Source organism: Camellia sinensis, chromosome 10 (genome assembly GCF_055761805.1).
Source record: "Camellia sinensis isolate YWXY chromosome 10, ASM5576180v1, whole genome shotgun sequence".
In the NCBI taxonomy this organism is placed as follows: domain Eukaryota; kingdom Viridiplantae; phylum Streptophyta; class Magnoliopsida; order Ericales; family Theaceae; genus Camellia; species Camellia sinensis.
In genome coordinates this window covers 165162067-165180454 of record NC_138970.1, presented here as the reverse complement: position 1 = coordinate 165180454, position 18388 = coordinate 165162067, and the positions used below count along the sequence as shown (strand labels likewise).

The window sequence follows — 18388 nt, the reverse complement described above, 5'->3', positions numbered from 1 at the left end:
TACTTTCGCGATCTTTCTTAGGGCGAAAGCGGCAGTCAAAAGCTCGATGTCCAGTTTTGCCACAGTTATAACATTTTCCTTTGAACTTCTTGTTGCCATTGTTGTTGCCTTGTTTAGGACCATCTCCAGTAAACTTTCTCTTTTTGTTATGTGGCTTGTGAACTTGTTCAACCACATTAGCCTTGGACTCAATGGAATTTTTCCCATTCCTCTTTTCATCCTTACAGTTATCTTCCTCAATTCTCAATCTTACAATAAGTTCATCCATAGTCATCTCTTTGCGTTTATGTTTTAAATAATTTTTGAAATCTTTCCAAGCCGGTGGTAACTTTTTCACTAAAGCAGTGACTTGGAATGACTCGCTCAGAGACATACCCTCAGAATGAATATCATGTAAAATTAATTGAAAACTTTGAACTTAAGAAATTACCGTTTGGGAGTCTACCATAACGAAGTCCAGAAATTTACCGACAACAAATTTCTTCGTGCTGGCATCCTCTATCTTGTATTTCTTCTCCAGAGAATCTCACAATTCTTTTGCTGTTTTCAGAGGATTGTAAACATTATACAGCATGTTGTCAAGGCCATTGAGGATGTAGTTTCTGCACAGGAAATCTGAATGTTTCCAAGCATCTACAGCGACAACAACTTGCTGATCACTTTTACCCTCTTTAAGTGTTGGAGCCTTTTCACAGAGAAAGTGGGCCAAATTTAGAGATGCAAGATAGAACAACATCTTCTGCTGCTATCTCTTAAACTCAGTACCGTTAAATTTTTTTGATTTTTCTCCATGGTTTATTGGTAGTTGAACATGGTTCTGGATAGGGACCGGTGTTGGTGTAATAGTTAGAGTACCACTTCCAGTTGCAGTTTCAGTTGCAATAGCCATAAAATCTGATTACAAAAATCAGAAAAACAAAAAACAAATTAATTTTCTAGTTTCTAAAACCATAAAATAAATTATAATACAAAATAATTTTATTTTCCTTGTTACTAAAACCAGAAAATAAAATATAACAATAATTTTCTATAACACCAAATAATATTCTGTAATTGTTAATGACACCAGTATATTACTACTAGTTGTCAAAGAAAATAGACAGTATATTACTACTATCTGTCAAATAGTTGATAAATACTATTTATATTTATCAACCAAAATATTACTTTGAAAACACAGAAAATTAAATACAATGAAGACACCAAATATGTTATGTGTTAAGATTGTTGGACATTCTTCACTGTAATTAAATTAATTAATTCTGTTTGGGTAGTAAACGACAAACAGAATATAAAAGAAAAATAGAAAAAGAGAGAGAATGTTTGATTACAAAAATCAAATTAGAAATAGAATTAAATAAATAAAAACAAATTTTATTTTGTTACAAAAACAAAATTAAAATCTGATTTAAATAAATAATAAAAATAGAAAATGAATAAATAACTTACTTAATTAATATCTTGAATATTATTCTGATCAAGTCTAGTGTTTGATATTGTATCCTTAAGACAGATTCGTCCTCTCCACGGTACTTTCAGAATATGGACGTCTATCTCCTAGGATGAAATGATCAACAACAAATAAATGCAGCACTACAATTTATTTGTTCAACAACCACATTAAGTGTTTACACTCTTTCTCAGAAGGAAAATAATGCAGCAATATGTAGAGAGTAATTGAAGAATAATATCGACGAAAATTGTGTAAATATCATCAAATGATGGCTGGTCTATTTATAGATGTAGTGACACCCTTTTAATTTGAATTGAACAGGTAGCATACCTGTTTGGACTGGTACTGAACCTGTTGGCTTTGAATTGGTACTGATTGAGTTTTAAACAGAGTCAAATTTTTCGGGTGGGAGAAAACTAGACCCAATTCTGAATTTAAATTCCGAAAATCAAATTGGAAAAAATAAAATTCAAATGTTTTTTGCCCAAAAAGATTATTATTGGGCCGAAGAAGCCCAATCCAACCACACACCACGCACCCGCGTCCAGGCCCAGCCCAGCTCGCCCGAATAGGGGGCGGCGGCGGTGCGCGTGGTGATTTTTGGGTCGAATGGGTCTAGCCCATTTTGCCCAAAATCTCTCTCTCTACAAAACTTGGTGTAGACACCCCATTTTTGACAGACCTTAAGACTCAGACATCACTGATTGAGCGCTCGGTGACGTTGCATAATGTGCCCGTTCAGAAGTTTCAGAGTCTCGGCTGCGAGCCCTGCCTCCGGACTTCCGAACCCTCTTTTGTGCTTTGCCTCGGTTTGCGAACCAGGCTCGATTTTCGCTGTTTCTTTTCCTGAGGGGAGGCAGAGGTCCCGTAGACCATCTCTCAGTGGCCGTGGGCTACATTTTGTGGCCGCAGGCCATTTTGCCCATTTCGGAGTCCGGTTCCCGATTTTCGGAGCCGTCAGGCCGTGTGCCTCGGTTCGGGACAGCCTAACCATCTCCGTTTGTTCTGATTTTTGGCATACTTCCTTTCTACTCCCTTTTGAGGGACAGTGGGGTCTGAGAAACCCACTTCGTGGCCGAACGCCACTTTCGGTGCTTAGCAGCCCATTTTCGGGACCCCGAACTGCGTGTTTTGGCCCCCGAGGGTTCGCTTTGCATCGGTTCTTGTTCATTTTTGGCAGGTGCCTCTGTTTTATCACCAGGGAGGTCACTGGAGGGTGGGAGGCCAACAATTATCTTGGCAACCTGTTATGTTCCATTTTCGCCCTCCGACACCCGCTTTTCGCACTTCCGAGCCAATGTTGAACACCTTGGAGCTACTTTCTTCAACCCTAAACCACATAATTGTGATGTACACACATGGGAGGACCCTAAAAGTTCATAACCGGCCAGAAAATCCAATTGACCCTTTTGAACTCCTCCTTCCGAGCCAATGTTGAACAACCTGGGCCCTTTTTCTTGAACTTTGAACCACATATTTGTGTTGTACACACATGGGAGGATCCTAATATCATATGGCCGGCCACTATTTCCTTTTGACCCTTTTGAACCCCTCCTAAAATTGGCTTGTTCTCTCTCCTGTTTTAGAATTTCCAAATTCGAACCACAGGGTTGTGATGAGGAGGCATGGGAGGACACCATTATGTGGTGGCCGGCCACTATTTCAAGTTGACCCTTTTGACCCCTAGCCGGCCGGCTAGGGGGGGTGGCCGGCCGACCACTTCCAAGCCCAATAGGTGGCCGGCCATGTTCCTCTCTCCTTCCACTTTACAGCTGTGTAGCCCTTTCCCCCAGAAAATATCTGTATCCGGGGGATATTTTGTGGGGGAAAGTCTTGATCCTTTTCCCCCACCCTTTCCTTCCATACTCCCTCTCCTTTTGGTCCATATAACCATCAGGCCATGTTTTATTAAGGGGTTGGAGAAAATCATCTTGAAGCCTGGATGCAAAGTTCATCCTCTATCTCTCTCATTTCCTTGAAAACCTCCAAGTCCAACACCACCATTTCTTCTACACCACCACCCCCCACCCTTCCATCCTCCATTCCAGAAGTGTGAAGGTGTTCTCCAAGGCCTAAGGAGCCACAAACTTAAGCCAAGAGGCAACCAAAGTCAAGCCTTCAAAGGTAAGTCCACTTTCCCCCTTTTTGAGCTTATTTTTGTAACATTTCTAAGCCATACATGCTTAATGATTTGAGCTCCGACCAAAACTGAAAGTGGCCTTCTTTTAAGCTCATTTTCTTGTTTCATTAAGGGCTCAACCCTGTTTGAGGCCTCCATATTGCACTTGCTTCAATATCCCTCTTTTGGTCCCCATTCTTGCATGCTTTGGAAGCCCATTATGCTTCCATTTTTGGACGATTTACAGGCCTAGAGATGGCCTTATTTTGACCTTCTTAACATGTTTCATTAAGGGTATTTGGCTGTTTGTGGAATATTTTGCATACTTTGTGTTGTAGCCACTTTTGAGCTTCATTTTGCATTGCATTTCTAACATGTTTTTATACTGTTTTTGGGTTTTTACAGTTCTGGAAATATGCTTATTTTTGGTCCCTCTTCAATGTTGTAGAAGGGAATTTTTCAGTTTGGGCATTGCATATACCACTTGCCTCTTTGGCCACCTTTTGGCCCTTTTTCTTGCATAAGAACTTAGCCTTGTCTATGATTGTTTTTAGGATTTTTACAGTTCTGAAAATATGCTTATTTTTGGCCCCTCTTCAATGTTGTTGAAGGGCCCTAACCTGTTTGGAATTAGCAGCTGTGAGTTGCTTCATAACCTCATGTTTAAGGCCATTTTTGCATGCCATTGTTGCCCTATCTTTGCTTGCTGTTTGGCCATGATTTGTGCTGGTAAAATGCTAATTTTGGGACTGCCTTGCTACTGTCTATTCATTGCATATCCATATTGTGCATGTTTGGTATAGCCATAGGCCATTTCGGGTCCCAAAATTCATGTTTCGAGACCATTCCTCGCATCGGGTGTGTTTTCGCCTCATTTCGGGGCTGTTTTCCCCCACATTTCAGTGCTTAAATTCTATTACCATGTTTGCATATCATTTCCCATGCCATAATTCGCATTTTTGCATTGCCTTGGTTTGCGTGCCCGCGTGCACGCATTTCGAGGCACTTCATTTTCATCCATCGGCCTCTTATGTGAGTGTGGCTGAGGCTCTCTCATGTTATTATAAGTCCATGTTGCATTCTATATGTCATTTCCATGCCATTGCATTGCGTATGCCATTGCCTCGGTTTGCGTGCCCGCGTGCACGCATTTCGAGGCACTTCATTTTCATCCATCGGCTTCTTGTGCGAGTGTGGCTGAGGCTCTCTCGTGTTAGTATAAGTCCATGTTGCATTCTATATGTCATTTCCATGCCATTACATTGCGTATGCCATCGCCTCGGTTTGCGTGTCCGTGTGCACGCATTTCGAGGCACTTCATTTTCATCTATCGGCCTCTTATGTGAGTGTGGCTGAGGCTCTCTCATGTTAGTATAAGTCCATGTTGCATTCTATATGTCATTTCCATGCCATTGCATTGCGTATGCCATTGCCTCGGTTTGCGTACCCGCGTGCACGCATTTCGAGGCACTTTATTTTCATCCATCGGCCTCTTATGTGAGTGTGGCTGAGGCTCTCTCAGGTTAGTGTAAGCCCATATCATATTTTCATGTCATTTGCATTGCGTATGTCATTTTCTCAGTTTGCGTGCCCGTGTGCACGCATTTCGAGGCATCTCATTTTCACAGCATAGTGCATACTAGGTTGTATCTTAGATCGCATTCATGTATTTCCTCAGTTTGCGTGCCCGTGTGCACGCACTTCAAGGCATCTCATTTTCATAGCATTGTGCATACTAGGTTGTATCTTAGATCGCATTCATGCATTTTCTCGGTTTGCGTGCCCGTGTGTACGCATTTCGAGGCATCTCATTTTCATAGCATTGTGCATGCTAGGCTGTATCTTAGTTGCATTCATGCATGTCATGCATATTGCATTGTGTTCGGAATAGGAGTTAGCCCGGGCGCGGGAAACGAGGTGCGTTTCGTACTCCGAGTGACGGAACGCGTCTCAATTCCCCAGTCACCGACACTCCGGATCATCCATGATGGAGTTAGGTTTTGTTGTGTTTTCATGTGCATTCATTCTACATTGAATTGCGCAATTCGGCTCCTCGGCCATCATGCATCGATATGCGTGATTGGTGGTACGAGGATCGAGACATGTATATATCTGTGAAAATACATTGCTATGCCCCTTTCCTGCTCTCTGTTGCAGCAAAATGAAGAATCAGCAAACTTCCGAAGTTTGGCGCGCTTTCCAAGAAAAATCACAAAACATAGGCTAATCGGGGCATCCCAGTGGATTTCCGCGCAAGGCAGCCCAGACATGCATCATTCATCAGAAGCAAGGCAGTCCCTGGCTTGCACGCCAGTTTTACAGCTTTCTTAGTTAATTTGATTAATTAATTAGGAATTTGTATATTATTCAGACTGTAATATTTGGACTGTAATATTCTTTTATTCGGGACTGTATATTTATTCGGACCCTCTGCGCGAGGGCATAACTGTAATAAGTGTGTGTGTGTGTGTTGTATGTCTTCCAACCCCACGTCTTTCTCCCTTTTATTTATTCGCTTATGATGGTTAGATTAAGGCATATTTCAATTAGCATACAGTATGACAGCATGTTTGCATCATTCATCTGTTTTGCATGCACCAGGCTCGGCGCATCATACTAACTGCATTGTATTTTCAATTCCAAGTTGAATACGTGTTAGCTGTAGCATTTCATATGCCATCTTAGAGTAGCCGAGCCTGCTATAGTTTGCATTTTTGCATGTGTTGCATTAGGCATTTCTGTATACTTAGGATTCATGCATGATTTCTAATGAGTTTTTGTTTTGGCTTGGAGTACTCGGTGAGTTTTATGCTTTAGCATCCTTACATGCGTGTGAGTGAATGCCATGATAGCATGCTTACCATGAGGCAATATGCTTATGTGATATAACTGCCTGAATGCCTGTGGGTGAAGGTTGGGTTGTTTAAATTGGAATGAATCATCAAATGTTTGTTTCAAGCCCACTAGATAGTGGCAAAACCATCTTTTCTAAGCCCACCCGAGGGTGGCAAAATCTGCACTTTAAGCCTACTTGCGAGTAGCAAACCATCTTCTAAAACAAACATGAAATGTTTTGTTCCAATTCAGGCGACCCAGTCTATACTTGTATGCTGTGCGCATCACATAGTAACCTAGGCTAATAACCGGAATAAGAACACACAATGTTTTCAAAAATAGATATCATGGTTAGTAGAGGCCGATCTTTGATCGGGCGAGCGGGGGTGCTCACGAAGTGACCTTCTCCAATCGTACCCAAGTTCCCGAGCCGAGGCAACTTTGGTGATGACGGACACGTGGCCTTTGGCACCGAGTCAGGGTTTCCTAAATTTCCCATTAAAAAACATTTAGGTGGCGACTCTGTATCTGGCTAAGCAGTCCATGTTTGGCACTTCTTTCAAAATCTGTTTTCTCAAAACGATTTGCCGGATTTGGACTCTTTGGTTCAGACTTAGAACCGTGACAATTTGAGAGTCCTGAGCTGTAGTGACCCCAAAATGAACAGAACGGGAGCTCACCCTCCCGGGGCGTTCGGGGGACGTCTACACTTGGGTACCCCTTGGGGCACACCCCAAGGTCCAATCCCATGCCTTATAAACTTACTTAAAACTTCCCACCAAATCAATGTGGGACAAGCCATTTTCTAATCTTAAGGAATTTCCACCAAAACTCCATTTCTATGGAGCTCACTTTGGCTTCAATTTTCCATTCACCCGATAATGGTTTTGAACAACCAAATATACCACGTGAATCACAACGAGACATAGAACGCGTTACCACTTAGACCCGCCAAAATTGACGCACGGGTCCCACCTAAATAATAGACCAAAGTTAGAAAAAAATTATGTTTTTACTTAGAATTTTTCAACCATTTCCAACAAAACTTGAAAAACAGAACCTAAGAGTTAAACTAGGGCTGAACTTGGGCTAACTAATAAATGATGGTTTTGTTCATGGCCATGACTTCTGTCCAGTCCGGGATCGGACTGGACCGTGCTGTTGGGCCCGTAGGGGCCCACTAGGGGTCCCGTTTTGATAATCTGAACCGTTCAATGTGTAGAACTCGTTGAGTACTATATGTTTGTAAAAAATCACGTTGATCGGATATCGATAGCTATGTGAACAAAACAGTTTTTTATCAACCGTTAATTTTTTCACCGTCTATTTTTTTTTATACAAAACTGATTTGATCACATAGCTATCGATATCCAATCAATGTGATTTTTTATAGGCACGTAGTACTCGACGAGTTCTCACTACAAGAATTTACACATTTTGCGACCACTTTTGCCGACCAAATAAATTTTGGTCGCAAAAAAATGACATTTGGCGACCAAATATTAATTAGTCACGAATGATCATTATTTTTGGCGACCAAATATTATTGGTCGCAGAAGGTTATATTTTGGCGACCAAAAAATGAGTTGGTCGCAGAAAGTGGTATACTTTTGCCGACCAACTACAAATTTGGTCGCAGAAGGTCACATATTTTGGTCGCCAAAAACATATTTTCAGCAACCAAAAAAAATTTGTCGCCAAATTAGTACTTTTAGTGACTAATGTTTTAGTCGCCATTGATTGAGATTTGGCGACTAAAAAAGTTTGTCGGCGAAGGTATCTTTTCTGCGACTAATATGGTCTTTTGGTCGGCAAAAGTTTGGGAGGGAAATTTGATTTTTATAGAGGCGGGAATTGAATTTTTTTTGCAACAAAAAAATTTGGTCGCCATTTTTAAAACGACATCGTTTTGTACCACGCATTCACCTTCTCATGCTCTTTCTCTCTCATTTCCTTCTGTTTGCATCGCTCTCTTACTACTGATTACCCCAACCCACTCCATCCACCAGCTCCAGCTATGAAAAAGCATATACATACACTTTCAAAACCCATATCATAAATTTCTAGGGTTTGAATTTTCAAATACAAATCCATTCTTCTTTTTCTTCTTCTTCATAGATCAGAGAGAGAGAGAGAGAGTGATAAATTGAAATTGAAATTGATAATGCCAAGGCAGAATCGGGTTGTGGAGGGTTTGATTCCCTGATCCTGCAAGATCCGAAAGGGGGGTTGCTCTTCGTCTTCGTCTTCGTCCTCTATGTTGCAGAATTACCGATTCAAGCGGGCCATTTTGGTGGGTAAGCCTCGGGGATCCAGATCGAGCACTCCAGTTCTATCTTAGAGGACGACGGCGACGGCTTTGGATTCTCCCAAGTACGCGTCGTCGCAGAGCAGTAGTGGGAGGTCGAGGCCGGTGTCTGCGAGGAAGCTGGCGGCGACGCTGTGGGAGATGAATGAGGTTCTGTCGCCTAGGGTTGGGGACAATTTGGAAGAAAAGAAAGCGATCAAGAGAGAGATGAGAGTTAGAGAGAGAATGGGGGTGCCGAGATCAGTGCATTCGGGTTCTCTACCTCCGCATTTGTTTGATCCATCTCAGAGTCCTGTTTCAGAGGTGGGTTTCTTTTTCTTTTTTTGATAAATTTCTTTGATTGCTGTTTGGTTGCTGAGAAAACAGTTGAATAAAAAGGAGATTTGTAAATTTTAAATTTTTAAATTTTTTGTTTTTGTTCGAAATCTAACTCAAGATCTAAGAGCTCAAGATTTGGTATGTTCTCTTCATGATTCTTGCTGCTCATGTTCTACTTTTCATTTTCTGTTGCAGAACTGAATTGGGTGAACGTGTTGATTAGATGATGAAAAACCTGGATTGGAGAAGAGAATTAAAGGATCTGCTGCATTTTCAAGGGGCACTCTTGATACTGGTAGGATGGTTACCCTGAACTGTGCAGAACAATATGGACAATTGAGTGTTTCCATTAGGATCTCTTTGTCTAAACAACCGTTCTTTTGATTTTTTTAATCACTTTTATTGAACTATTTAAATCGAATGAGGTTGATCTCTATGTTGCCTCCTCAGAGCCCCTTTCTCACCATTTGCTTTATTTCTGGATGTTTTAATGAGTTGCACATGGGAATATATGTTTGTGGAGTTTGCAGCATGTTCTTAATTAATAGAACATGGTTGGTTGTGCCTTGGGCTATTTTAGTTCAAGGAACGGTTCATGTATTGGTATTGAGAAAAGTTTGATTCCATGTAAGTGTGTGCAAATGTATGCAAAGTATAGTAACAACCAATGTTGCATTACTTGAATGAGTTAAGCACAAATTTGCTAATCTAAATTGCTGAAAATAAATACTTGCTGCTGGAAATTTAATTTACATACTGAAGTTAAAGATTTAATGATGGAATTAATATTTAAATGCTGGAAATTGTATTTACGGTGATGTACAACTCATAATAGTTGCAAAGGCATGCATTTTGAAACTAAAATTCTGTATAGAAGCCAAAACTACAATGTTAGGAGCAACAATTATTGATTACCCATCTGATATGTGAGAAAGAGGCTTTCATTTCCAGTCTCCTTTTTTCAATTTATTTAATAGCTTGTTGAATTGAATGAATAAATAGAAAATCCTCACTTTTTCCAATAGCTAAAAATAAATAGAAAAATATTTGAAGTGTCTTCCTTTCTTTGATCTGTCGAGAGATATAGTATGGGGTTTTGGATTCATTTGATGGAAAAAGAAACATAATAAAGAAGACACTATAAGAAAATAAAAAAAAAAAAAAGAGGGGCAAAATCAAACAAACAAATTAATTAAAAAAAAATTCTAATACTATAGTAGTTTAGTATACATATAAATTAGAAGAATCTATAAAAATATATTAATTCCCTCAATATGACTAACAAGATCCAAGAATAAGATTATGATTACTTGATGGCACAAAGGGATAGGTCTTGAATCAACTGGTAGTGAGAGAGTTAAACAAATCACGACACCCCTTTTTATATACATTAGGAGACTATTAATGAGAAGTGGCTGGGGAAAGTTTGAACCCAATTCTTATAGCCTCTTTTAGATATGAATCTATCTGATTCAAAAGAGAAGGGACAATGTTTCTTGTTAAAACTAAAACTATGTTTGCCTTTTTCTCTATATATAATCTTAACATATATTTTCTAGTTATTCATACTAACAGTAGCGCAATAAAAACGTGTTTCATCTCTCTCCATAATGATGTGCACATATTTTCTCCCGTTGACTTGTATCAATTACATGGAAAATATTAACAACTTATCTGCCCCAAGAGGAATGACCAATGGTGTAATGCTTCATCGGCAGGTATTTTCCAAGTACGTAAGTAAGTGGATCTGCATCGCTTGCCCTTTTCAAGGTGATTTCTCAGCACCACGTGTTTGCTTGTTTGGCAAACATTATGCTTATTAGGAATTTCAACTTTGCCTGAAATCTATATTTGGCTAAGCTCAGGAACCCTGGAGAATCATGCATTATGTTATAACTCAACATAACAAAACAGGTCTTTTGGATCATTGCCATTGGTTGCCAATTGTCTTCTGTCAGTGATATCAATCACATGAATGAGGTTCAGTGGCTAGTGTCCGAAACAATTTAATTTCTTCCGTTTTTATTATCTTTAAAACTGAAAGGTAAACTGGATATGGTTCTAGTTAAGTAGAAAGAATGAATAAAAAATTGGTTTCACTCATTTTAGGTATTTGTAAACTAGTAAAGAATAAGACATTCTCCTTTGTCTCTATATATGGTATTTGTAACACATAAATATATTTATTGTTTTTGTCTCAGAAATATATAACTAGTAACGAACAAAAGCAGACACATAAATAAAGCAAAATTTAGTTGATGTTGATGATAATGAACAAGAAGGGGAACACAAATAAAGAGGGAATAAGTTTATACAATTATTTTCTCTTTGAATAGAAAAAGCGGTTCCATGCTCTTTGAAATACAACTTAGAGCATTGTTTTTACACAGTTTAAGCTGTTTTTGTGTTTGTTTTGATTTTTCTTAATGTGTTTTGCAAGCATGTTTCAATAGCAAGTCTGTTATATGCTTAAACAGGTGCACCAGGATGCATCAATGATTCTCTCTTAACTGGACTGCAATTTGTTGAAGGCTTTGAAAGCTTTTTCTTTGTGAAGAGGTGGACAATGCATCAGCTGGTAACCTTCATGTTCTAAGGAAGTTTTTTGCTATGAAACTAAGCTATGTATTTTTATTGTCAAGAAGGATCATATTTCAAAGGCAGATAGATACCTTTAAAGGGTTCCCTATCCTACATGTGATCATTTGATAAATTGAATCCACCTCATGCTATGTTTGATGTGCATTAATTAATAATGTCATAATTACTCGTCGTAAGAGTTGAGAATATTTTATTTTTTAAACATAAAATAAAAAAGGTCAAAAAGCCATGCTTAATTCAAAAACCGCGCTTTAAGCGTATTTTGTAAATGCGCTTTACTTTAACTACTATAAGCTTTTCTGCTATTGCACTTGAAGCCCACTTTTACCAACACTAGTCGTGCTGCTTATCATTCTCTGAAATAATGTTTCGTTAATGTAACACTAACTTGCACAGTGCAGGTGCACGATCATGTCTGTATGCACGTGTGTTAAGTCTAACCTTGTTGTCATGCTGTAAATAAGTAAGATATCATAATAATAATTTGAATATATAAAGAATAAGTGTTGTGATTGGAGACCAATGATTTATAACAAGTTCGTTCCTGCTTTCAGAAAATTAAGAATCCCAACTACCAGGGCAAGTGGAAGACACCTATGATTGATAACCCAGGTTGCTTTTCCTTCTTTTTTTGAAGGCTTCATGTATTATCTCTAGTCTACATCTTTAAGTTACATGTTTCATTAACACCGAAAAATTGCTACTATATGCAGAGTTCAAAGATGACCCTGAAATCTATGTTTTCCCGAAGTTGAAGTATGTGGGCATTGATTTGTGGCAGGTATTTTTGTTTTTTCCCTTATAAATGGTTTATCATTCTTATGGAATTGTGACTATGACTAAGCAAGTTGCATGAATTTTGTCAGGTGAAATCTGGAACCCTGTTTAACAATGTCTTGATTTGTGATGATTCGGATTATGCGATGAAGCTGGCAGAGGAAACATGGGGCAAACAAAAGGATGTATGTTGTCTTTTGCCCCTCAAAAGCAAGTTTTGATATATTTGAAAATATCTTCCAATTGTTGAAGTTTAGGATTATATTTGATTTTTGCAGGCTGAGAAGGCAGCATTTGATGAGGCAGAGAAGAAGAGAGAGGATGAGGTATTATTTTTTGTTCATAATTGCTGTTATTTAATATCTCATTTAATAAATCTTTTACATTTTTTCTATTATTAATATCTCCGCTGTGAAATCTAGATTGGCAACTATAAATAATAGAGAAATAGTATCCTCTTAGGATGTGTTTGGATCATGGATTTAGGTAAGGATTTGAAAAGGGCAACAGAAAAGGGAAAGATGAGGCAAATGAGAATGAAATATAAGCTAAATTTTTTTCTCTATTTTCATTTTCCTTTTCAAATTGCTGTACCCTAATCCATGAACCAAGCACTACATTAGTATTTATTTTGCCAGAAATGCATCAATGCAGACAGAATGGATATCAGAACATGTATTAACATTTGTCAAATTTGAACATGTTTAACTAGCTTCTCTGAGTCATCAGTGCATTTATTTGGTTGAATACAATATTGATTGTGCTATTCCATGTCTTGTTGCCAACTTCTCAATTTGATTTGCTGTCAGGAATCAAAGGATGATCCTATAGATTCTGATGTAAGTGCCACGAATTCATCTAAACAATATAATTTGTTTATTTTAACCGTGTCCTAATCTTGATAAACTGGTTTTTACAGGCTGAAGGTGATGATGATGAAACTGGGAAAAATGCTGATATTACAGAAGAGAGTGCACATGTAGGATTTCTTTCTACTTTTAATTGTTTAAAAATATCAATTCCACAAAGGATCCACTTTGATATATCTTGTTTGTTGCTTTGTATTTGCAGGATGAGTTGTAAGGAGGGAGAGCACCATTGTGGTTTTCTGCTGACAATTCACTCTCTCGAGATCTTTGAATTTTTTCTTGCTTAGTCTATTTGTAGCTTTTAGTTTTGTTTGTGTTTTAGGGAAAGAAACATTGGTGGCTGCATAGCAAGCAAGAACTATGGCTAATTGTTTTAATCTCATTTGACTCTCCTGAGGAATTGAATCAGTAGTGTAGATGTCCTCGAACGCCCCAGGGAGGAACGAGTCCCCCGTTCCGTTCGATATTGGGCTCACTACAGTTCGGACTCTCAATTTGTCATGGTTCTAAATCTGAACCAAAGAGTCCAAATCCGGCAAATCGTTTTGAGAGAACAGATTCTGAAAGAAGTGCCAAACATGGACTGCTTTGCCAGATACAGAGTCGCCACCTAAATATTTTATTTTGGGAAATTTAGGAAACCCTGACTCGGTGCCAAAGGCCACGTGTCCGTCATCACCAAAGTTGTCTCGGCTCGGGAACTTGGGTACGATTGGGGAAGGTCAGCTATGAGCACCCCTTCTCGCCCGATCAAAGATCGGCCTCTACTAACCGTGATATCTTGTTTTGAAAACATTATGTGTTCTTATTCCGGTTATTAGCCTAGATTTACTATGTGATGCGCACAACATACAAGTATAGACTGGATCACCTGAATTGGAACAAAACATTTCATGTTTGTTTGTTTGAAAATGGTTTGATGGTGCTACTCGCAAGTAGGCTAAGACGTGGATTTGCCACCCTCAGGTAGGCTTAGAAAACATGATTTTGCCACTATCTAGTGGGCTTAAAACACATAGTGAATGAATTGTTCCAATCCAAATAACCCAACCTTCACCCACAGGCATTCAGGCAGTTATATCATATAAGCACATAGCCTCATGGTAAGCATGCTATCATGACAGTCACTCACACACATGCAAGGATGCTAAAGCATAAAACTTACCGAGTACTCCAAACCAAAACAGAAACTAATTAGAAATCCATGCATGATCCTAATTACACAGAAATGCCTAATGCAACACATGCAAAAGTGCAACTATAGCAGGCTCGGCTATTCTAGACATGGCATATGAAATGCTACAGCTAACATGTATTCAACTTGGAATTGAAAATTCAATGCAGTTAGTATGATGCGCCGAGCCCGGTGCATGCAAGACAAATGAATGAATGCAAACATCCTATCATACTGTATGCTAATTGAAACATGCCCTAATCTAACCATCATAAGCGGGTAAATAAAAGGGAGAAAGACGTGGGGTTGGAAGACATACATCACACACACGCACACTTATTACAGTTGTGCCCTCACTCGGAGGGTCCGAATAAATAATACAGTCCCGAATAAATAATTACAGTCCAAATAAATACAGAATTCTAATTGATTAACAAATTAAACTAAGAAAGCTGTAAACTATCATGCAAGCTAGGGACTGCCTTGACTCCACTCCGGATGATGAATGGTGCATGCTCGGGTTGCTTGGCACGGAAATCCACTGCGATGCCCCAATTAGCCTCTGTTTGCAATTGATGCCGGAATGCTGTGCAAGGCCTTTGAAAGGCTACTGATTCTTGATTTGCTGCAACAGAGAGCAGGAAAAGGGCATGGCAATGTATTTTCACAAATGTATGCATGCCTCGATCCTCGTGCCACCAATCACGCATCTCGATGCATGATGGCCGAGGAGTCGAATTGTGCAACTCAATATAGAATGAATGCATATGAAAACACAACAAGACCTAACTCCATCATGGATAATCCGAAGTGTCAGTGACTGGGAATTGAGATACGTTCCGTCACTCGGAGTACGAAACGTACCTCGTTTTCCGTGCTCGGGCTAACTCTTATCCCAAGTACGATACAATATGCATGATATGCATGAAATGCAACTAAGATACAACTTAACATACACAATGTTATGAAATGGCATACACGATGCACGAGATAACATGGCATACACAATGCACTAACATACAACTTAGCATACGCAATGCTATGAAATGAAATGGCATACACAATGCATAATGGACTTACACCAACATGAGTGGACTTCAACCACACTTACATAAGAGGCCATTAGATGAAAATGAGACACTCGAGATGCGTGCACACATGCACGCAAATCGAGGACTGAACCTAAGGCACAAATGCCACTCTAACAAAACATGGCAGGGCATGGAATATGGCAGACAAGCATGCAAATTTCAGTACCGAAATATGATGCAAAACAGCCCCGAAACATGGCAATATGGTACCCGATGCATGGAATAAGACCCGAAACATGAAAGTAGGTACATGGAATGACCTATGGCTATGCAAAGCATGAATTATTTGAACATGAAGTGTGAATACAGAATCAAGACAGTCCCAAAATAAGCATATTTACAATTTTAAGCAAGGCCAAACAATGGACACAAATAGGACTAAGCTAGCATGCAAAAAATGGCCCCGTAAGAGAGGTAATGAAGCAAGTAGCAGTTGATGGCCCTAAATGGCCAAGATCCCTTCAACAAAGTTGAAGAGGGGCTCAAAATGAAGCACTTTACAGTTTTTAACAAGCCACGGATCTAAACAAAAACAGGCCTAAAACATTGTGCAAGAAATGGGCCAAAAGGGAGACAAAGAAGCAAGTGATGGTTGCTGGCCTCAAACAAAGGAGGGCCCTTCAACAAAGTTGAAGAGGGGCCCAAAACATAGTGTTTTACAGTTAGTGACCAAACCCAAAACAGTGCACATGCAAGCTTAAAATACTATGCAAAATAAGGCCTAAAAAGAGGTTTAAACACAAAGAGCAAAAAGTGAACTTCAAACAGCAAAGGTCCCTTGATCAAACATGAATAGGGGATCAAAATAAGGCTATTTACAGTTTGGACCAGAGCCCAAAAATACAAGCACAAGGGGCTAACAATACATGCAAAAATAAGGCCAAAAGAGGGATAAAGAGGCAAGTGACAAAAGGAAGCCTCAAACAGTGAAGAGCCCTTCAACAATGTTGAATAAGGGCTCAAAATAAGCCACTTTTCAGTTCATAACCAAACTCAAAACAGTTTACAAATAGGCCTAAAATACTATGCAAGAAAGAGGCATACACGAGAGGTAAAGAAGCAAGTGGTAGCTAGAGACCTTAAACATGGAAGGACCCTAAAACAAACATGAAAAAAACCTCAAAATAATGCTATTTTAAGTTAGGGTCGGAGCCCAAATATGCAAGCAAGTATGGCTAATATATTAAGCAAAATAAGGCAAGAAAGAGGGAGGAGAAGACTTACCCTTGAAGACCAAATCTTTGACAACTCTTGGACCAAGTTTGGTGGCTCCTTAGCTCTGGAAAACAGCTCCAAGTGGCTGGAATGGATGGTGGTGGTGTGGTGCTAGGTGGTGGTGTAGAAATAGTGTAGGGCTTGGGAGGTTTTGAGGGTTGGAGTGTAGAGAGAGAGAGATACAATGCAAGAGCCTTAAAGCAAATTTTTGTAACCCTTTGAAATGCAGCTGGAGGTGCTGTTATATAGGCACAAGAGTGGAGAAAAGGCAGGGAGATTCAAATTCAAGTTTTTCCCCCAAAAATTTCCCCTCCGGATACAGAATCTGGGGGGAAACAGAATACATATTTGTGATGTACCAGGAGAGAGGAGTAAGGCCGGCTGCTTTTCTAGGGTTTAGGTGGCCGGTCGGCCTTCCCCATGGCCGGCCGGCCAAGGGTCAAAAGGGTCAATTATGATTGATGGCCGGCCATGCCAAAAAGAGGGCCTCCCATGTGTGCACAACACAACCATGTGGTCAAAAATTAGAGAAAGTGAACCAGGAGAGAGAAAAGGCCACTTTTAGGAGGGGTTCAAAAGGGTCACACACAATTACTGGCCGGCCATATGATATTGGTGGCCTCCCAGGTGTGTACAACACAAATATGTGGTTTGGGGCAAGAAAAAGTGGCCTTAGGGTGGTCAACATTGGCTTTCAAGTGAGAAAAATGGGTGACGGAGGGCGATGGAGGAATAAAACTGGTTGTCAGAACAATTACTGGCCTTCCACCCTTCTACGACCTTCCTAACAATGAAGCAGAGGTCCCTGCCAAAAATGAACTCAAACCGATGCAAAATGGAGGTTCGGGGGCCGAAACGCGCAGCCCGAGGCCCCGAAAACTGACTGTTAGGCACCGGAAGTGGTGTTCGACCACGAAGTTGGTTTTTCGAGCCACAGTGTCCTTCAAAAGGGAGTAAATAAGATGCATGCCAAAAACCGGAGCAAACGGAGGTGGTTAAGCGATCCCGAACCGAGGCACACGGCCAACGGCTCCGAAAAATCGGAAACCGGACTCCAAACAGGCAAAATGGCCTATGACCACGAAACATAGCCTACGGCCTGTAACGCCCTCAAAATAAACCCATTATATATATGTCATTGACATGCACTATTTGAAGAAAACAATTCATTAATTCATTCATCAGAGTATTACTAAATAAAAGCATTACATGCAACATCGAATAAAATGCCCTACAGGCTTACATCTTTCCAAGCCAACACTTGGATACAAAAAGATGAGTTCTAACTCAATACAAGAAAAGCCCTAGGCTTGGATATTTACATGTACTAATAAATAAAGACAATGAACTAAAGATAGTCTTCGAAATCCAAGTCCCTTCCAAGCTAAGTCCTTGGAGGTAGCTTATCACCTGAACCTGAAAATGATGTTCCCATATAGGGTGAGCCACAGCCCAGTAGAAAAATACTAAACCGCATATAAACAATGAATAAAGCAATAGCATTCAACAGATGGTTAACCAAGATAATCAATTACTCCATTTTACAGTCTCTTGACACTATTGTCTAAGACACGTTTTACTTTCCAACTTTATCATCATGGCTCAGAACCTGGCCAAACTTACCACAG

At 39.7% G+C, this 18388-nt stretch overlaps 1 protein-coding gene across 1 annotated transcript; it reads left to right on the top strand.

Annotated features, from left to right (window-relative positions):
- Window positions 1-8856: 8856 nt before the first annotated feature.
- On the top strand, window positions 8857-13235 carry LOC114295475 (uncharacterized). Its single transcript, XM_082890581.1, has 7 exons — window positions 8857-9022; window positions 9257-9328; window positions 11511-11611; window positions 12168-12246; window positions 12348-12415; window positions 12501-12596; window positions 12690-13235. Exons 1-7 carry the CDS (start codon window positions 8857-8859, stop codon window positions 12810-12812), a joined length of 705 nt encoding a protein of 234 aa, XP_082746707.1. The 3' UTR covers window positions 12813-13235.
- Window positions 13236-18388: the final 5153 nt, after the last annotated feature.

Excerpts from the sequence above, each read along its gene's own strand:
- LOC114295475 (XM_082890581.1), top strand. The coding sequence starts at position 8,857 with ATGAATGAGGTTCTGTCGCCTAGGGTTGGGGACAATTTGGAAGAAAAG. Across the intron at positions 11,612-12,167 it reads GGTGGACAATGCATCAGCTG|CAAGTTCGTTCCTGCTTTCA; the intron begins GTAACCTTCATG and ends AATGATTTATAA. Across the intron at positions 12,247-12,347 it reads ACCTATGATTGATAACCCAG|AGTTCAAAGATGACCCTGAA; the intron begins GTTGCTTTTCCT and ends TACTATATGCAG.